The sequence below is a fragment of the Chanodichthys erythropterus genome, chromosome 18 (assembly GCF_024489055.1).
Source record: "Chanodichthys erythropterus isolate Z2021 chromosome 18, ASM2448905v1, whole genome shotgun sequence".
NCBI lineage: Eukaryota > Metazoa > Chordata > Actinopteri > Cypriniformes > Xenocyprididae > Chanodichthys > Chanodichthys erythropterus.
This window is the reverse complement of record NC_090238.1, coordinates 31,707,153-31,729,640: the sequence shown is the minus strand read 5'-3', so window position 1 is coordinate 31,729,640 and position 22,488 is coordinate 31,707,153. Positions and strand designations below refer to the sequence as shown.

At 39.3% G+C, this 22,488-nt stretch overlaps 1 protein-coding gene across 2 annotated transcripts in view; it reads right to left on the bottom strand.

Annotated features, from left to right (window-relative positions):
* The window catches only part of ywhaqb (tyrosine 3-monooxygenase/tryptophan 5-monooxygenase activation protein, theta polypeptide b), a 78,215-nt gene that overhangs the window by 9,302 nt on the left and 46,425 nt on the right, over positions 1-22,488 (bottom strand). Inside the window, exons 1-2 of one of the 2 annotated variants that reach the window (XM_067368343.1) lie at positions 5,735-5,877; positions 3,019-3,410 (exon numbers count right to left, since the gene is read on the bottom strand). In XM_067368343.1, the coding sequence (XP_067224444.1) occupies positions 3,019-3,312 (294 nt within the window). In that variant the 5' untranslated portion in view covers positions 3,313-3,410; positions 5,735-5,877. Of the gene's footprint in view, positions 1-3,018; positions 3,411-5,734; positions 5,878-22,488 lie in introns of those variants that run through there. The other variant, XM_067368344.1, reaches the window with a different exon arrangement.

Below are 22,488 nucleotides of genomic sequence, written 5' to 3'. Positions count from 1 at the left end.
TAACAGCCACTCAAAAGACAGCATGGCAACTGCAGATGCAGGAGATCCATCATCGACAGAACTCGTCTCGAACCCCCTCCTCTATCACTGAAGTCGCTGGTGTGGAAGTATTTTGGATTTCCAGTGAGTTATGTTGACAACGTTTGCGTTGTCGACAAAAAAAAAACAACAGTTTGCAAGCTATGCTTATGTGCGTGTACCATACGAGTTTGTCGTCTTGTAAACATGTGCACGTGGCAGATGATGTCAAACACAAAGCTCACCTCCATTCATGTGCAGCAATGGATAACACGAGGCTTTTATTTATTTTTATTTATTTGTTTATATGAAAATGTTGTACACTTCCCCATGTTAACAAACTTTCAAGACTATCAAGTTTATAAATGACCAACTTATAAAAACAAATTTATAGCTGTCTTTGTAAAGAAATTCTCACTATGCAGCTTCGAGCCGCTGCTGTGACGCTGTACAAACGCTTCCATTGTGAATACTCGCGCGTCTCTGCTGCTGCAGTGACGGTGTAGTTACGCTCATGCGCTGCGCTGCGCACACGACGCTCACGCTTGCAGTGTGAAACAGGCGTTAGGAGTATTCATAGCCGCAGACATGCGACCTTATTCGGTGGTGGAAAACTCCAATCCCAAGTAGAACGCATCTCACAGCTACGGTGATTATATTGCATAAAAGTCTAGTCTGAAAAATGGCATAGCAACCTGTGCTTTAAAAAAAATAAATGTAAAAATCGAGAATCGAATCGAACCGTGACCTTAGAATCGAAAATGTAATCGAATCGAGGATTTGGAGAATCGTGACACCCCTACCCAATATCGGCAAATATTTTTCCAATACAAATAAATAAAATATACCTAATATAACATAAGAAATTTTCTCTCTCTCTCATATATATATATATATATATATATATATATATATATATATATATATATATATATATATATATATATATATATATATATATAGTCACTAAATTGTATCATGTATATATAAACCACCTAGATATCACCTCTAGTATTGGCATCTGCCATTGAAAAAGAAAAAACATTTTGGTTGACCACTACATAATTGTCTATAAACCATACATAAAACAGGGTCTTCTCTATGAATAACCACCTTTCTGACGCACAATAGCAGCCTCATGCTACCATTTCAGCTCAGTCTATAAACCAAAATAAACCAGAGCTTCCATTTTTAGAACAAACCTCCTTCAGGCAATGTTAAACATTATTTTATTTATTTAAAGAAACAAAGTGTCTGAGTGGATGAGGTTGAATTGTCCCAACAGTAGCACAAGCATTGAGAATAAGGAACTGCATAAATCACTATTATTACCCAGCAGCCACACAGACAGCATTACTAAACTGCACCTGAACACACCTTCTCACACACCCACTTCTGAACTTTGATCATCTCATCTCTGTGGACAAGGCAACGACAAAGCCAGGGACATGATTTGGCTATATAAATAAACAATTCCTTCTGTGGGAAGTGTCTAACAGGAAACACTTCTCTTTCATGTCATGCCAATTATATAAAGAGAGGTTTGCTTCACAAAAAGGTACTAAATACAAACTGCACAGCTTCTAATTGGACTTATCACTACATATACTAGTTATAAAAATAATGAGCCTGTGACTGTCCTTGTGCAAGACTGTGCATGCTCCCCTTAATATAGACACCCTCGTCTCCAGCGAGAGACAAAACTGGGCTGCTGTTCCATCAGAAAAGAGGACATATTCTCTGGCATGTTATGTGTAATGTACATATGTGGTCTATTGAGGAACACATACTCTGATATGTACGCATGTCTATGGCTGAATCACAGCAGTGCTAATAATAATTGCTTGTGTGATTCTTTTAGCAAATGTACAGATTCTATTAAAAATTGTACATTATTTTAGTCTTTGGTGTGCAATATTTACTTTACATTGAAGATTAAAGTGAAACAATAATCCATTGTTATATGTATAAAAAAAAAAAAAATCAAAATCAAACCGACAGCAATAGCATCTTTGTATTATTTGTATACAGATTTGGATTGTATGATTCAGGGGGGAATCAAATTGTGATTTTTCTAATAACAATTCCGGTTTAAAATGTAATTAAAAAATAAAGATTTTACTTTTTTTTTTTTAAAGCTTTTATTTTGGCAAAACACGGACAAGAGTTCTTGAAGAGTGTTTGTTGGCAACAGGGGTTTAATTAGCACTTCTCATTACAAGTTTGGGAAGATTGTTGACATGCTGCATTCCCAAATGCATGTTATAAGTGACACAAACTCAGAAGACAGATGAGTTTGCATTCAGAGCAGCTTTTACAGTGAACCGAGCCACTCTGAAAAGCTAAAAACACCAAGCTGCTCATGTTTAACTCATATATTTGTAGGGGTGTAACAATATATCGTGTCACAATATATCGCAATACGATATGTATCGTGGATAGTGACAATATGTATCGCCCAAAATGAAAATTACTGTGTGAGAAAAAAATTACTACTACTACAAATATACTACTACTACATAAAGTTACTACTACATGCAAAATCGCGTTTATTATCGAATTTGATATCTGCGATAATGAACGCGATATTGCGTGGCTTATCAGTGATCTACGGCTCTGTCTATTAAATGCCGCTCCCTTTGAAAGCAGGTGATGACGATTTAGCGGTAATCAGGTGACAATTGCATGCGATATATCCCCCAGCCTATTATTTAAACTACAGCATTTGACATTTGATAATCACACTGAGCCATATTTCAATTAATCATGCATTTTGTACTTTGATTTTTTTAATGTAGTTTTTTTCTACTCTATTTGTATTTGTACTGTCTGTACAGTATGTAGTCGTAAAGGGCTAAACTAGACTTGAGCCCTATTTTATAGACATTCTCATTCTTAACTGTTTTGCCATTTTCCTCTTCATCCACTGATCACACAAATTATTTTATCTTAACATGTAACACTATTTGTTTTTTTTGCATTGTATGGTTGCGCACTCACCAGCACATCGTTGCAGATCTCTCGCAGTTCGAGCTCCACTTTCTCCCGGTATTCCTTCACCATCTGCAGTTTCTTGTCGTTTCCTTCAGTCTTCTGCTCGATGCTGGAGATGACCCTCCAGGCAGACCTCCGGGCACCCACCACATTCTTATAGGCGACGGATAGCAGGTTTCTCTCCTCGTTAGACAGCTCGGACCCAGCTTCAGTCACCAACTTCATACAGGATGCCATATCGTCATAGCGCTCGGCCTGCTCGGCCAGCTTTGCCTTCTGGATGAGCTCTGTTCTGTCCATCCTGCTGCTTTTCTTTAAGTCTGTGAGTGTTTCTAGGTCTGTGGGACACTCGACTGATCAAAGGAGGGGAATGAACTGCTGCTTAATCCCTGGAGAGGCTGAGGAGGAAAGATAATGACAGTCAAACTCCATATATTGATTAGAGAATCCTTTATGTGAACGAATCATTCTGTTCACCTTTACCCTTTGAAGTGTGTGACTTGCTTTGGCTGTAGCACAAGCAAAAAGCATTTTGAGTACAAGCTGTGTAGGATATAGGGGTGTAACGGTACACATATTCGCACCGAACCGTTTCGGTACAGGGCTTTTACGTGTGTACCGAAGCATTACATTGCAACACTGTAGCCCAACCACCAATAATCGCAATAAGCTCTGCCTTTTGTTACTTTCGATAAGAAACAAAGTGTCATCCTTCAAATTCTGTCCATGAAATTCAAACAGAAAATGCCGTTTTGACGCTATTTGATGCGGCGTGACGGATCACTGCCTCAGTTCAACCGGCAGAGCGAGCATCTCTTCCTCTTTAATACTAGTTACAGAATAAACATGAAAGAACATCTGAAAGTATGTTGAAAGATACAGTACAACTTACTAAAATGGTCATACCTCTTGTAATCGCTCAATCAGTGTTTCAACGACGGAAAGACATCAATGAAAGCTTGTAAACTATATGTCATGTAGCATTTACCTCAGAAAAGCCATTCAGTGACCACAGCTTATTAGTTCGCTAGAGAAATTAACTCTTTCGCTTAGTATATGCACTGTATTAGCCTATATAATCATTATATTTTACTTAACCTTTTAGTGATGTCTTTATTATTTAATGTTTGTTTACATTAAACTCTCATGAAAATGACAACCACTGTGTAGAAATGATTCTATTTCAACAACATATTGGAGTAAAAACATTTAGAAGTTAATGCAAAAACTGCCTTAGGTGCAGCTTACATGTTTGCATACAATTTGAGTGTTGATTATTTTATCTAAAAATAAAAAGCAATTGAATTTAGGCTAATAGTTTGGGCTCAGTTCAGTTGTTATCCATTAATATTATAGTAGCATAATGTTCAAGTAAGGGCTTCCTACATAGTTTATAGCATAAATATTTTATCCTTAAGAAAGTTATAATTTAACTTAATATATTTAAAGACAAAAACACAATTTGTTCAGTAAACCACTGTTTAATAACAAAAGCAATTTTATGTTTAGTTTTCTCCCCACCTGCTGTACTGAAAATCGTACTGAACCATGAGTTTTGTGTATGTTACACCCCTACTAGTATATCATCAACAAATATTTTACTAAACGCGTCTGTGTTAGGAGCTCTGAGGATCCCTAACAGTGACGTAAATTAATCATAAATTAATTAAATAACAGATTCAGTTGAGAGAATGATTCAACTCCTCGTTCATACCACATCAAAACCAGTTTCTCGCCACCTACAGGCGAAACAATGCAACTGTAAAAAAGAATCTGTGAACGAATCTTTTTGGCGAGTGATTCAAAAGATTCGAATCGCTGAAATGAACCACGGAGCTCTTCCGTGTGAATCTTACACTTTCATTCTCAACACACGGACAAAAACACGGTTATCAGCTGAAATTAATGGATGTGTCTTAAAAACCTAGTGAGCTGCACACCAAAACCGCATTTTGGGGCGCGTTCCGACAGATGTTGTCTAGGTTGGCAGCTCACTCGGTTTGGAGACAAGGACAGGGTGTGTGTGTGCGGCTTAACACATCTGTGTCAGTGTGATCCGTACAGCCCTGCCCTGTTCACTGAAATATCATACATATCTTTAAAGTGGACCGATTGTTTAACGTCATTTTAAGTACACAAAATAGGACATCGCAGCTTGATATAACTTACCGATCACAATCATACCGAATCAATATGAATAAATGAAAACCAGCTTGATTTCCGTAGCAATGAGGGTACTGCTCACTATACAAGGCGATATTTGACAATTTCAGCCGTCAGATATGCTTATTAACATAAATATTAGTTTATACTACCAATATATATGATGTAAATCAGCTAAATTAATCTTAAAAAAAAAAAAATCAATTGTAGCGGTGTGACGACCCGCCTTTAACAGCGATGGGTCTAGTCTTGTGCAAAACACGTTATTTAAAAATTTAAACAACACATCAATATTATCAAATGTTCGATCTGCGAATACAAATATCGCATATCAAAAGGAAATAAATGTTTACTACATTGTAATAAGCAAATCAACGCTTTTTTCCCCCCTGATCGATATGGACGCAGTTTGGCAGCCCCTCCTGCCTCTCAACAGAGCAGCGCGGTTATACTGATTACGGCGTCCATTAAAACGATCAAAATTATATATAGGAATTTAAGATTGTATAATAAATAAACATAACACCTTAAATCTAAAATATATTAGATTGCATCTCACCTCTCGATCAACGGTTGACTCCAACGGATTGATAGCCTTTGAGCTTGGATGGTTAGGAAAAAAAATGTAGTAGAGAAAGACAATCGAAAGTGTTACCGTAGGACGTCACTAATCCCGCCTGTCAACCAATCAGAGGCCGCGCTTCCCGGCTGTCACGCGTTATTCTTCAAATGACCAACCAATGGCAGATTAGCGCGGGGAATGGAGGCGGGCCGAAGCGAACGCGTTCGGTTGGCCCGTAGACTCTAACTTGTAGCCACGGGGTTTCCTCCAATTAGAGCAAGGGGGATGACGTCACTATTGCTATGGTGATCCCCCCTCCTCCTACTCATCCCCAGCATCACCATCAGCATCATGATTGGGAACTGGATGCATCAACAGCAGATCTAGCCTACCTACTGAGACCCAAATACCATCTCTCTAATTAATCAGATTTGAAAGATAATTGCTTTTTAGTTCTAGTTGTGTTTGGGGTTTGCAAAAATGTAGGTATTCAGCTTTATTATAAGAAAAGATGCTGTAATTACAGCACAGATTTAAAGAAAAGACTTCTGAACACAATAATAATAATATGCAAACACATAGAATTAAACAGTATATGATAGGCTAGTAAACATTAAGGATACAGACATGGCTAAAGGACATCATTACAAGGTCGTCGTTGCAACACATTTAACTGTGGCTTTATTCACAGTACAGCAAGGCATGGAGTGATTTTTTGCTTTTATAAAACCAATAGGCTACTTATTATTAAAATATTAAGGACACAATGTTTTATTAAAATGGTGGCAAATTCATTAAAAAGGGGTTAGTTCACCCAAAAATGAAATTTCTGTTATTAAATACTCAAATTCATGTCATTTCACACCCGTAAGACCTTCGTTCATCTTTGGAACACAAATTAAGATATTTTTGTCGAAATCCGATGGCTCCGTGAAGCCTGCATAGCCAGCAATGACATTTCCTCTCTCAAGATCCATTAATGTACTAAAAACATATTTACATCAGTTCATGTGAGCACAGTGGTTCAATATTAATATTATAAAGCGACGAGAATATTTTTGGTGCGCCAAAAAAACTAAATAACAACTTATATAGTGATGGACGATTTCAAAACACTGCTTCAGGAAGCTTTGGAGCGTTATGAATCTTTTGTGTCGAATCATGATTCGGATCGTGTGTCAAACCGCCAAACGGCTGAAATTACGTGAATTTGGCACTCCGAATCGCTGATTTGACACGCTGATTCATTTATTATATCTGATTGTGTTCGTCTGAAAGAAGAAAGTAATGTACACCTATGGCTTGAGGGTGAGTAAATCATGGGATAATTTTCATTTTTGGGTGAACTAAGCCTTTAAGGTCACCAAGGCTGCATTTATTTGACAAAAATACAGTAAAAATGGTAATATTGTGAAATATTTGTTCAATTTAAAATAAATGTTTTCTAATTTAATATATTTTATAATGTAAGTTAGAAGCAAGAAATTAGCCAGCCTGACCATCCCATATGTTCCCATTAGACAATAGCCATTTTTACTTTGTTGAAGCATGTTTTATTCTCCACAGTCAATTTCCTGTGCAGTAATAGAGTCAGTGTCATAAGGTGGGGCTGTATGACAAATCTTAGCTCTGTCTGAACAGGTTAAAGTAGTCATCCATTTAAACACACAATAACTCACATAAGTGACTGTAGTTAGTAAAACTTAGTGGGTATTATTTTTTGCCGAAATGATGAAAGACTTGATGAAATCAAAATCTAAATTAAACTGGTAATTTATCAAATATTTCAAAAATAAGAATTTTAGATGTACATTTTAGACAACTCACACCCTACTTGGCTTTGAACCAGAATCTCATCTTCGCCATCTCACAACCTGCAGGGGCGAAGATCGGATTCAGCTCAGAGGAAAAGGATTGTTCAATCTACTTTGAATGATGATGTGTTAAACTCCAGCAGGTTATGTCATGCCCTGGACTCTTAGATACAACCTTAGTACAACATGTGAAAATGAGCTATTAATATTTGTTTGACTTTGTTGAACATTATTTCAAGGGCTATATCATAATATAGTCATTATAATATATCATTATATATCATTACATAAATGACCTAAGATGATAGATAGATGATAGATTGATCGCATGCGGCTTAATTTCGATTAATCGTGCAGCTCTAATGTCTATTTATGCAGCAGCAGCAGCAGCATATCTTCCACACAGATCTTTTAGCAGTAGCAAGTCCATACCAATGCATTAAACCTTATTGAAAAGTGTTAAAACTGAAGTATGGAAGTATATAAGTGAAATCTGCTGTGATGGATCAAGCAGCAGCACTGAGCAGTCTGTCGGGATGGTGCTGTCACTGTGCCTCACAGGTCACGCCGCCTGAGGGGAATCAATATGGGACATCAGAGTTCTGTCAGAGAGGAACAAAGATATTTGCCAACATATAGAAATGTCCTGAAAATGGCTGTTGATCCATTGTTGTAAGATACAGAAAAAGAAGGCTAAAAAGAGAGCAGACAGACAACAAGCCTTTCTGTCTGTGCTGGTGGTAAATGACTGTCCTGCCTGTAGAAAGTGTGTTCGGTTAAATCTGGTTTTCAAGGTAGCCTGTGGTCTTAGAGAGCCAGTACAGTAGCAACTATATGGAGGTGTTAAAAGAGCTGTTTCACATAAAGCGGACAATCCGCCCACCCATAAGCAAAAACACCAAACCACATGTAAAAGCTCAAACAAATGATCAGTGTTGCACTTTACTGTCCAAATTTCCTCCAACCCTATTAAACAAAACCATTTACATTTCTACAGTCTACATTTCACACATCAGTAACATGATCGGTTTAACAAGCAGGCACTGGTTCAACATATTCATCCATCTTTACTTAAATTAGATTCTGTTCTAATTACCATATGAAAAATACAATAACCTTGTCTCAGTGGATGCATCAAAGCCCTTGCTGAAAGTGCTCAAACCTGGAGAACTGATTATCTTATTGCTTTCCCGCTGTAAATGAGGAGACTGGGGGGATGTAGCAGTTACGTAGGTGGGTGGGCTCGGGGAGTTGTGTAGGCAATCTGATTGAATGAGACGAGGGTGTATTTCGTACTCTGCATGGCTGTGTGTGAGTGTGTAGGAGTGAGGGGGGTGTAATTGGCCCTTGGCACTCTAATTTTCTGTCCTTTCACCATTGTGATCATTGTCGGTGAGCATGTAGCGTTGGATCTACTACTACGCAGCATTACAAAGAGCTCCTTTTCTCCTTTTGCATCAGTTGTTAATGCTCTGTTTACTTTCTATTTGCTATTTACTTTGCATTTTACTTTTCTTACTTTTAATTGTGCACAGTTCAAATGTATACTCTATTTATTTGCTTATTTAAAGGTGCCCTAGATTCAAAAATTGAATTTACCTCGGCATAGTTGAATAACAAGAATTCAGTACATGGAAATGAAATACAGTGAGTCTCAAACTCCATTGTTTCCTCCTCCTTATATAAATCTCATTTGTTTAAAAGACCTCCGAAGAACAGGCGAATCTCAACATAACACCGACTGTTACGTAACAGTCGGGGTGTACGCCCCCAATATTTGCATATGCCAGCCCATGTTCCTAACATTACGAAAGGCATTAAACAAGGGCAGCCAGTAACGTCTGGATCTGATTCATGATAACATGATATTTTTAGTGATATTTATAAATTGTCTTTCTAAATGTTCCGTTAGCATGTTGCTAATGTACTGTTAAATTTGGTTAAAGTTACCATCGTTTCTTACTGTATTCACGAGAATCTCGAGACAAGAGCCATCGCTATTTTCAAACACTTGCAGTCTGTATAATGCATAAACACAACTTCATTCTTTATAAATCTCTCCAACAGTGTAGCATTAGCCGTTAGCCACGGAGCATAGCCTCAAACTCATTGCAGAATCAATGTAAACATCAAAATAAACACTGTACTTACGTGATTAGACACACTGCATGACGAACACTTTGTAAAGATCCATTTTAAGGGTTATATTAGCTGTGTGAACTTTTTTTTTATGTTGTTTAAGGCAAGTGCGAGCTCTTGGGGCGTGGAGCACCAGATTTAAAGGGCCACACACCCTGAATCGGCTCATTTATAATGATGCCCCAAAATAGGCAGTTAAAAAAATGAATTTAAAAAAATCTATGGGGTATTTTGAGCTGAAACCTCACAGATACATTCAGGGGACACCTTAGACTTATTGTTGACATATGTAATTGTATGTGTTCTTTAATTGACTGTGATCTGTTTTAATGAAGTGGGAGGAGTAATATACACAGGTGTGCAATCATTAATAAAAAGGCCGCTGCTCTCTTGTGCGAGTGTGCAGGCTAAACGCCAGATAATGTCTGAGTTGTAAGTTAATCCTTCGTCATGTTACCGGTTACCTAGCTCTAATTGAGATGGCAGCGCCAACAGGTTATGGGCCCAGTAAAGAGTTTGGGAACCGATGGAACCGTTTATGTTTCGACGGAGATGAAAAGAATTATGAACTGTGGGAAACAAAGTTTCTGGCACATTTGCGTCTTCTGGGTTTGAAATCCACCATATTGGGTGAAGCCTCTGCCGTGGACGATGAGGGCGCGGAGGAGGAAGACGACAGTAAAAATGAAGAGGCATATGCAGTTCTGATCCAATTATTAGATGATAAGAGTATGTCGCTTGTGATGAGAGAAGCTGCGGATGATGGCAAAAAGGCGTTACAGATTTTGAGAGATCACTACGCTGGCAAGGGGAAGCCACGTGTGATAAGTTTGTATACGGAGTTGACATCTCTTCAGAAAGGTGTAAATGAAACCGTTACAGATTATATCATTCGCGCAGAGACTGCCATCACAGCATTGCGGAATGCGGGAGAGACTTTGAGCGATGATTTATTGACTGCCATGATTCTAAAGGGTTTGCCCGATACTTTCAAACCATTCTCTATTTTTATTACGCAGAGTGATGAAAAACTAACATTTGCCGACTTTAAAGTAAAACTGAGGAGCTATGAAAGCACAGAGAAGTTTGGCATTGCTGGTTCGGGAGAGGACAGCGTAATGAAAGTTAAAGGAAGGGACCATTGGAGTACGAGACTCACCTGTTACAACTGTGGCCAGAAAGGTCACAAAGCCGCGGAGTGCACGGTGGTTGCTGGGGAGCGCGGGGAACGGAGACAATGGTGTAGTTTCTGTAAAAGCACCTCACATAAAGACGTGCACTGTCGTCGAAGAAAGCGGGATAAAGTAAAGCAAACGGTGGATGAAGAGGAGGATCACACATTTGCGTTTATGGTGGAGCAGGTGAATAAAGTTCCGATTGATGGAGTGGAAATGAAAGGCCTCATGGTGGATTCTGGAGCTACTAAACACATCGTTACGGACATTGAGAAATTCGTGGATTTCGACTTAAGTTTCAAGCCTCAGAGCCACATTTTGGAGCTGGCTGATGGAGAGCGGGCCAGTGGTATCGCGCTGAAGAAAGGTACCGCTAAATTGCGTTTGAGAAATAGCAATGGCCGCATTGTGGACATGATGTTGACGGAGGCACTTTATGTGCCATCATTTTCTCAAGACATCTTTTCCGTCAAAGCGGCAATTTCACACGGAGCGACAGTAATCTTCAAAGAGGGACAGAATCGACTCATTCACAAAAATGGTACAACTTTTGATATTCATATGTATGACAGACTGTTTTATTTGAGTACTGTTGCTAATGAGATTGATGAGTGTAACGCCTGCTATGATATTCAGACATGGCATGAAATACTGGGTCATTGTAATTATGATGATGTGTTAAAGTTGGAGAATGTTACAGATGGGATGAAAATTAGAGGTAAAATTGACAGATCCAATTTGAAATGTGAAGTGTGTGTAAAAGGCAAATTTGCTCAGAACAGAAATAGAGATCTAGATGAGAAAGCAAAAGAAGTATTTGCACTTGTTCATGCAGATCTGGCTGGTCCTATAGAACCAGCAGGGAAAGATGGGTTCAGATTTGCCTTAGCATTCACAGATGACTATTCAGGAGCTGTGTTTACCTATTTTTGAAGAACAAAAGTGACACTGCCAAGGCTACTGAGAAATTCATTGCTGATGTTGCACCATATGGTAAAATCAAATGTATTAGATCAGATAATGGAACGGAGTTTACATCTTCTGTATTTCAGTCATTGCTCAGCAAAAATGCTATTAGACATGAAACCTCAGCTCCTTATTCACCCCATCAAAATGGGACAGCTGAAAGAGCTTGGAGGACTTTGTTTGAAATGGCAAGATGTATGCTAATTGAGAGTAAATTACCAAAAGAATTGTGGACATATGCAGTACAGACCGCTGCTATAATTAGAAACCGATGTTATAATAGACGTCTGGGACAAACTCCATACTATCTGATAACTGGAAAAAAACCTGATCTATCCAAAATGAGAATGTTTGGGTTAGAGTGTTATGCATACAAGTATGACAAGAAAAAGTTGGATGAGCGATGTGAAAAGGGTATATTTGTTGGTTATGACAAAAATAGCCCTGCTTATCTTGTTTTCTATCCAGACACAGGGAGAGTGCTCAAGAGTAGACTGGTGAAGTTTGTCACAAAGAGTACAAATGAAAGGGATACTCAGACAATGGAGGATGTGGATGAATATTTGGAATACAGGAGGAGGTTGAAACCTTAGTACCAAAACTAGATAGGTCTAAAGTGATTCCACAAGAAATGAAAGTTGAGGGTGAAGTCAGTACAAAGGGTGAAAAAGAGAGTGATCTAGGTACTAGATATCCAAAAAGAGAAAGAAGACCCCCCCAGTACTTTGCAGACTATGATTATGAGGTTAAAGATGATGTAGATCAGCCATTGACTATTGACTATTGCTATCGTGTTGCATGTGATGTTCCCCAGACATTGAAGGAAGCCTTAGGCTCTTTAAATTCAGAGCAGTGGGTTGAAGCTATGGAAGATGAGATGAACTCTCTGAAAGAGAATGATACTTTCACATTAACAACCCTACCAGAAGGTAAACGGGCAGTAGGGGGAAGATGGGTTTATGCTATAAAGGAAAATCCTGATGGGAGAATATATAAAGCCAGGTATGTGGCAAAGGGTTATAGTCAAGTGGCAGGTATTGATTATAACGAGACATTTTCACCGACTGCTGATGTAACTTCAGTACGTGTGTGTTAATGCAGCTTGCAGCACAACATGATTTGAAGTTACATCAGATGGATGTTAAAACTGCATATCTGCATGCTCCTATAGATTGTGAAATTTATATGAAGCAACCTGAAGGATTTGAAGTTGAGTTAAAAACAGGAGAAGAATTGGTATGTAAGCTCAATAAATCACTGTATGGTCTGAAACAATCAGGACGAAATTGGAACAAGATGCTGCATGATTTCTTAATTGAAAATGATTTTGTTCAAAATTCAGCAGATTATTGTGTTTACAGTAAACAAAATGACAAAAAAAGAGTCATACTGATTATTTGGGTTGATGATCTCATCATTGCAGCGAGTAATGATCAAATACTCAGAGATGTGAAGGAAATGTTGGGAATTAAATTTAAAGTTAAAGATCTGGGAAAACTTCGACATTTCTTAGGCATTGACTTTACGCAAGAACATGGTAAAGTAAAAATGAATCAGGAAAGATACATTTTAAAAATTTTGGAGAGATTTGATATGACTCACTGCAAACCAAGGTCAACCCCATGTGAAATCAAAGTAAAATTTGACAATGATGGTGAACCTGTTGACCTAAAGAGGTATCGAGAAGTGATTGGCAGTTTAATCTATATGATGACAAGTACTCGCTCAGATTTGAGCTTCATTGTTAGTAAATTGTCACAATATCTAAGGGCACCAAAAGAACAACATTGGGTGGCTGCTAAACATGTGTTGAGGTATTTGAAAGGTACAGCAGACTTGGAATTATGTTATAAGAGAAGTGATGTAGATCTGAAACTTGTGGCTTATAGCGATGCAGACTGGGCAGCAGATTTGAATGACAGGCATAGTATTACTGGCTACTGTTTCAGTTTGTCCAAGAATGGGCCTGTTATTTCTTGGAAATCTAAGAAACAACAAACTGTTGCTTTATCCTCATGTGAAGCTGAATATATGGCTTTATCAGCTACTGCACAAGAAAGTTTGTATCTGACCAATCTAATCAATGGAATGGACAATGTACTTGAATATGCACCAGTGACTATTTTTGAGGACAATCAGGGTGCTATTGCACTTTCAAAGAATCCGGTGTGTCGACAAAGGTGTAAGCATATCGACATAAGGTATCATTTTGTTCGATCTGTACTGAATGACGGCAAAATAATTCTTCATTATTGTCCTACAGTTGATATGGTGGCAGACATTTTAACAAAATCTGTGTCTAAGGCTAGGATGGATAAATTTGTGTGTTTTTTATTTGGAGTGTGAAGAATTAATTGTAATTTGGAAATGTATGTATGTGATGCACTGTTATATTCTGTCAATTTAAGAACAAATGGGGGTGTTGACATATGTAATTGTATGTGTTCTTTAATTGACTGTGATCTGTTTTAATGAAGTGGGAGGAGTAATATACACAGGTGTGCAATCATTAATAAAAAGGCCGCTGCTCTCTTGTGCGAGTGTGCAGGCTAAACGCCAGATAATGTCTGAGTTGTAAGTTAATCCTTCGTCATGTTACCGGTTACCTAGCTCTAATTGAGATGGCAGCGCCAACACTTATATTACATCTTTTAAAAAAATGTTCTAGGGCACCTTTAATTATACATAGCTTGTTCTCATAATCTTTTATCAAAGTGTAACAATTTTCCTGGTTTTAAATGTCTTTTTGGATGACATCACAAATCCCTCTAAATTTAACTGGCTCAATTCTAGTAAGGAAAGCCCAATTTTCATAATCCATTATATTAAAAAAAAAAATAAAAGTCCTGTCCCTACATTTTTGTCTCACTGAATATTCTGTTGCATTTAGGAAAACATCACTTTATGACACTTTACATCGATTTTAAAACAGAAATGGCAAAAAAAGACAACAACACTTTACAATAAGAGTCTGTAAAAGTGTTGAAATAACACTGAGAAATACTTTTACTGCGTGTTATAATATTAGTTAAAGTTAATTTCTACATATACATTTTAAGATACATTTAAATAAAATAAAAATGTTAATTGTTAGCATAATATCTAAAGCATTAAAGTTTAATTGAATTTTTCCATCTACCACTCATGGCGAATAATGGGCTTTTAATGAAATGGCAGTGTAAGGCCACCCAATTGGCCCAACAAAGGTTTCCAATAGAATGGGTGAAGGTTACCTGTGTGTTCTGTCTTTTCAGCGTCGCAGTAGTTTTATTCCAATTTACTTTTATCTCACTCCATTTTATCATGACCTTAGGTACAGTACTTCACATTTGATTATTCAAATTACACTCAGATTTCTTATAACACTTTGAGTCTCGCACCGGCCGGATATTCGGATTTCATGATCACAAACTCAACAGTCTTGGTCATTAGACAGATGCAATTGACTAATACCTTCAGATGCCACACCATGCTTGCTTATTTCTAAAGGTATGCTATTTAGTCCCCATAGATCTGTACACACTTAATCTATCTAATCTAACCAGAGGTCAGGACCATTACCATAGAAATAAGATGACCAATTTAACTTCCTCAAATGGTAACTTAATCATGCCATAGTTTCCCATGTACACATAGCTAGAATAATGTAATCAGAGGTTGAGGCTCACCCTATTTAGATTGGTCTTATAACACTCTGTTGTTCTAAACGGAAATTCCATTATTAGCTCTTTCAGTCTAAGTAAACATGACTAATGGCAATTTGTTAGTCGGAGCTCTAAAACTTCAGCTGGCGTGTTCCAATGCTAATTGCTAAGCTGAATTTTAGTCCGTTACTAACCTGAGCGTAGATTTGTAGTGTTATGGACTTTATGCAATCTACTAGAGTTAATAATTTCAGAGTCAATCAGAATAAACTCATCTGTAATATTATTGTCAGGTAAATGTATAATTTTAAAGATAATACACCAGAAATGCAAAACAAATCTGAATTAAAGACTAGAGCAACAGAAAAAAAGATCTGTGGCCCTTTTGCCAAAAACTCTTTTGATTTTGGCATGCACCCCTCTGTTAATCCCACTGTCCATGAGTGGGAAAACAAAAGTGTGGAAGAGGCTAACACATAAATGGGATATATGTATCTGGCTGCAGCTAACATGGAGAAAGAATGCACATTGTTTATTTACATACGCTACCAACATTGTAACAATGCAAAGCTAACATATTCTTTAATTACTAATTACTAAATTTAAAGACTGTGTGTGTTGCTATGCAAAAAAATGCCACACGCTTGCATTCTTAAAATATACGAGTCCGGCTCTATAAATTATGCACACACTAAGTGCAGAATGCTCAGAGGACCTTAAAAAACACAATTGCATGTGTATACGCATGCATGTGAGCATGTGTGTGTCAGTCAGTGTGTGTTTGCATGCTCTATCTTAAGCTCAGTCTTAATGGTTCCTTTGCATTCTGTCCCTGTCTTTCGTATCCTGGGATTCTGCACTGAACACTTCATATCCATCCTGCAGGGCTGTCAACTCTCATGCATTCAGCCACATGTCCATATTCTCACACAGTGAAAAAACATCATGGGGGAAAGAGGACATGTACTGACAGACAAGGCACAGCAGGACACTTTAGATATGAAATAAAGTTTAAGATTTATTAGGTGTCGTGGCAAAAAAAATCAACCCGACTCTACTGCATAAGAGACAAACACGTCCAATTGTTTAAAGGTTTTATTTCTTGCAAGAAAGGTCAGACAGGTCATACAGAAACACAAGTAGCTGCAGAGTGTAAGACAAAGAACGAAAGCTTTCCCTCACCTCTTTATCTCTAACCTCCAAGGTCAAAGCCTCTGTCCTTTTACCATATTACGAACATCTCTTAGTGGCCGTAACTTTCCACACATTGTTATCACAGACATGTTTTTAACATACATCTTGCATGTCCCCATACCATATCTTGCTCTTTCTATTTCTAACATCTATGTTAACACTATGTTAAACATTACCACTTTAGCCAACATCATACCATGTTCGATAAGCATCATATTTCACAAGAATACAGGTAAAAATCATATGAAAAATTAAAATTTCCACAACATAGGAAATTCATATAATAGCCTAAATACCGTTTTAATGTGCCGTGACAGACCGCTGTAACGCCTCAAGCGGCATGTGAACGGATCATCTCTTCCATCTTTACTTCTAGTTACAGCTCAAAATAAACATGAATAAACATCAGATACTAGTTGAAAGAACCAGTACAAATTCATGAAATTTATCATGTGTAATCGCTCAATCAGTGTTTCAAACACGAAAAAAAAGCTTGTAAACAACATGTCAAGTAACATTAGTCTACATTTATAATAGCATTGTATTGTTAAAACAATGATGCACTATACTGTGTAGTCATTATATTTTTACTCTAATACCTTTAAAAAGTTATTATTATAAAAAAGGCCTTATATGCAATTGTATACTGATCAGTTGTTAGTGTTAGTTGACCCAAAAATGGGAATTATGTCATTATTGACTCACCCTCATGTCGTTCCACACCCGTAAGACTTTCGTGCATCTTCTTTTCTGTTCCTCCATTGATAGTCCACGCAACTACCACTTGCTTCAAAAAGTTCATAAAGAGCTCGTAAAACTAATCCATATGAATTGAGTGGTTTAGTCCAAAAGTCAACTGTACTCACTTTGACGCACAAGAACAAACCATAATTGGTTCTTGCAGAGCTCAAATGTGCTGCGTAACACGAGAATGAACCTCATTGGTTCTCGCACGTCAAGCAAACATGCTTGAGCTTTAGTTTACCACAACTGATGTGTGTTGATGAATCTGTGAATATAAGCCTAAATTAAATCTGTTCATCATATAAAGTGATTGAGTCTCTTCTGAAAATTTGGACTAAACTGCTCAATTCTTATGGATTAGTTTTACAATTTCTTTATGAACCTTTTGAAGTGTCAAAGTTGCATAGCTGTCAATGGAGAGACTCTCAGATTTCATTAAAATATCTTCATTTGTGTTCTAAAGATGAACGAAAGTCTTACGGGTTTGGAACAACATGAGGGTTAGTAAATTATGACAGAACTTTCATTTTTGTGTGAACTAACCCTTTAAATAATCTTTAATAATAATGTACCAGCTAACAGGGTTCCCTGTATAGTTTACAACAGAGTTAAGAAAGATTTTTTTTTCCTGAGAAAAATTGACAAGTTGGCCTACTATATATATATCCAAATGAATCGATACTGAATCGAATCGCAAGCTTATGAATCAAATCGTGAAATATGTGTCAGTACCACCCCCCCCTCCCTAATTCTCACTCCGAACTGAACTCAAAAGTTGTCAGCCCTGATCCTATATATCCATTGTTAGCAAATCTCTTTCTCAGCCTTGCAAGAGGTTTTAGTGAAAGTTGGTGTTTCTCCTGGTGTTAAAGGTGTGATATTAGCTTCAGTGGTATTTTTTGCCTTGTTCAAACTTGCCTAGCTAGACTGAGTCACAACCATGTACTTCCTCCAATGGTCTCTTATTTATCATGGATATATTTTCGCAGTTTCCATGGATGTGTATCACATCTCCACTTGAAGTGATAGGTGGATGGAGAGATGAGAAGGACATAAGAAGAGAAACATGCAAGCATAAACAGAGCAAATGTTTGTTAAAAAGCTATGTTTAAAAGAATTGATGAGAAATAATGTTGTTAATCAAACTGCCCTGTCTCAGCAATTATAATATTGAGTAACACAGCTATATACTCATCTATGGGGTTCAGAAAGATTAGAGTTTCCCACTGTGATTCAGGATGAGGAGAGAACCTGGGCATGGCCGATTTAAGATCATTGTGTCTCTAAACAATTCAATTAATGCAACTGTTGTAAGCAAAGCAAGATCTTGTTTCAAAGCTGTAGACAGACATAGAGCGGTTAGGAGGACGTATAGATAACTTGTGTGAGGCAATAATCTCTGCTCTCTGTACAGTGTGGAGGTGGAGCGCTGTTATGTAAGAAGTGGGTGTCCTCCTACTAGCTGCTGTAGATTTTGCTGCACAACTCTGGTGTGTGGGACGAAGTGCTTTTGTCCCTTTTCACTTTCTCTCTTCCTCCTTAGCCTTCCCACCTTCTTTTTTACACTTACTTTCTTCCAAACTCTCGTGCCAAAGGTCATGACTGAATTATGTAAAGTACACACACGTGTATGTACGTACTGTACGGATGTCTTCCTGGGAGGAAACGCAGTTGTAGTGCTGTGTCAGCAACAACGCTAAGCAACTGCAGGACAAGATACGCTTCATGGTTTCATAGCAACCCGTTTCATCTGAGACCATAAATACTAAATATAGAACAATTTACATTAATTTTTACATATTTTGTTTGCAAAACAAAACATTTGTCCATTGTTTGCTAAACACTGCAAACCCATTAAAAAACAGTAACCAAATATTTTTTTGGGAGTAAATTCCTTGCCAGACTGTTGCTATGCGGTTGCTAGGGGGTTCTGAGTAGTTTTAATATGTTGCTGGGTTGTTTGCTAGGGTCATCTGTTGATAGTTATGTAGAAAATAAACTTGAAGCCTATTAAACTTGTGTCCAATCGTTGCTGAATAATAATGCTTTTACAACCTTAGGTGACCTACTTCATGCGAGTGAATGCAGGACACTGACTGTAGTGGAGGAGTGGCACATTTAGGGTGTGTCTTATGGCGGAAAGCCACCGGCTGAGGTGCCGTTGACTCAAGAGAACTCGGAGCACTAGAGAGGGCACACCCGCCTATTAAATTCACTTTCAAAGGATTCAGTGATGGTCGCTGACTCCAGTGAGGGTGATCAGCAGCAAGCTAACAGGTGTGGCTGTGAAATCATAACTTTGCACTCTGGAGCCATAGCTGGGGTATCTGTTTGTGTCCCCCTGGTTGAAATCACGTTCACTTGGGGTTGGGTGTGTTTGTGTCCCCCTCGGATGAAATCGCATTCCGGGTAGGTGTGGGGGTGTGTTTTTACAACCCCCTTGTTTGAAATCGTGCTCTGGGTAGGGGTGTGTGTTTGCGTCCCCCTTGTTTGAAATCGTGCTCTGGATACTCTCTAAACTGTGTGTTTGCGACCCCCTCGGCTGAAATCGCTTTCCGGGTAGAGGCAGGGGTGTGTGTTTGCGTCCCCCTCAGTTGAAATCGTATTCCGGGTAGAGGCAGGGGTGTGTGTTTGCATCCCCCTCAGTTGAAATTGTATTCCGGGTAGAGGCAGGGGTGTGTGTTTGCGACCCCCTCTGTTCAAATTGTATTCCGGGTAGAGGCAGGGGTGTGTGTTTGCAACCCCCTCAGTTGAAATCGTATTCCGGGTAGAGGCAGGGGTGTGTGTTTGCATCCCCCTCAGCTGAAATCGTATTCCGGGTAGAGGCAGGGGTGTGTGTTTGCGACCCCCTCTGTTGAAATTGTATTCCGGGTAGAGGCAGGGGTGTGTGTTTGCATCCCCCTCAGTTGAAATTGTATTCCGGGTAGAGGCAGGGGTGTGTGTTTGCGTCCCCCTCTGTTGAAATTGTATTCCGGGTAGAGGCAGGGGTGTGTGTTTGCGACCCCCTCTGTTGAAATTGCATTCCGGGTAGAGGCAGGGGTGTGTGTTTGCGTCCCCCTCTGTTGAAATTGTATTCCGGGTAGAGGCAGGGGTGTGTGTTTGCGACCCCCTCTGTTGAAATTGCATTCCGGGTAGAGGCAGGGGTGTGTGTTTGCGACCCCCTCTGTTGAAATTGTATTCCGGGTAGAGGCAGGGGTGTGTGTTTGCGTCCCCCTCTGTTGAAATTGTATTCCGGGTAGAGGCAGGGGTGTGTGTTTGCGACCCCCTCTGTTGAAATTGTATTCCGGGTAGAGGCAGGGGTGTGTGTTTGCGACCCCCTCTGTTGAAATTGCATTCCGGGTAGAGGCAGGGGTGTGTGTTTGCGTCCCCCTCTGTTGAAATTGTATTCCGGGTAGAGGCAGGGGTGTGTGTTTGCGACCCCCTCTGTTGAAATTGTATTCCGGGTAGAGGCAGGGGTGTGTGTTTGCGTCCCCCTCTGTTGAAATTGTATTCCGGGTAGAGGCAGGGGTGTGTGTTTGTGACCCCCTCTGTTGAAATCGCATTCCGGGTAGGAGCGGGGAAGGTTGTTTGTGTCCCCCTTGGATGAAATCGCATTCCGGGTAGGTGTGGGGGTGTGTTTTTACAACCCCCTTGTTTGAAATTGTGCTCTGGGTAGGGGTGTGTGTTTGCGTCCCCCTTGTTTGAAATCGTGCTCTGGATACTCTCTAAACTGTGTGTTTGCGACCCCCTCGGCTGAAATCGCTTTCCGGGTAGAGGCAGGGGTGTGTGTTTGCGTCCCCCTCTGTTGAAATCGCATTCCGGGTAGAGGCAGGGGTGTGTGTTTGCGTCCCCCTAGGCTGAAATCGCTTTCCGGGTAGAGGCAGGGGTGTGTGTTTGCATCCCCCTCTGTTGAAATCGCATTCCGGGTAGAGGCAGGGGTGTGTGTTTGCGTCCCCCTCGGTTGAAATCGCATTCCGGGTAGAGGCAGGGGTGTGTGTTTGCATCCCCCTCTGTTGAAATCGCATTCCGGGTAGAGGCAGGGGTGTGTGTTTGCGTCCCCCTCGGTTGAAATCGCATTCCGGGTAGAGGCAGGGGTGTGTGTTTGCGTCCCCCTCGGTTGAAATCGCATTCTGGGTAGGGGCAGGGGTGTGTGTTTGCGACCCCCTCGGTTGAAATCGCTTTACGGCTAGGGGGAGTGGTGTGTGTTTGTGTCCCCCTCGTTTGAAATCTCCTTCCTGGTAGAGGCAGGAGTGTGTGTTTGTGTTCCCCTCAGTTGAAATCGCTCTCCTTGTAGGGAGAGGGGCAGGGGTGTGTGTTTGTGGTTTATTGCGGGATGGTGTTTGTGTCCCCTTTAGTTGAATTTGGGGTTCTCCTCGATTGAAATCATGTTCCGTTGGTTGTGTTGTTTTTCCCCTAGGGTGAAATCGCAGGGGCCCCCTAAGGCCGGGGACCCCTAAAATTGTCACCACCTTACGCCCCACTAGTGACAGCCCTGTTACACTCCATTATGTTTTTTTAAGCACCCCTTATGATCTTTTCAGAAGTCTATGATAATTGTTCTGTTCACTCTGCTGCCTTTCAGTTTCTTAGATATGCTTTGGTATTGCATTATTGGTATTGTGCTATTTTAACTGTGGAGTCAGGGTTTTGCTGGTTAGCATGCCCCTGTTAGCCCCTGCTGGTAGATGTCATGCCTGCAATAGCTGGCTGCAAAAAGCATTCTCCATAGCCATGAAAGAAAATTAGCAGTGTATTGTGAAATTATTGCTTTTTTTTCAAGCAACATATTAATCACGTAACCAGTGCAGGATTCTCTTTTTACTAATATGATTAAAATGACTAATAAGTTCTCAACGAGAACTATATGCATTTAATACACATTTTAGGAAAAAAACAGAGATTGGCACCTTTACATTTGACACATTTAAAATACTCATTTTTGCAATACACATTTTTACTTGAGTAAAATCCAGTTCATCATCTGATTTGCTTAATGTGGATTTTAAAGGTTTTGTAACCTGTACATGGTTAAATAACTGAAACTACAGAGGTCAGAACAACAGGTCAGCTAAATGCTCTTATTAAGTAGGGTTTTT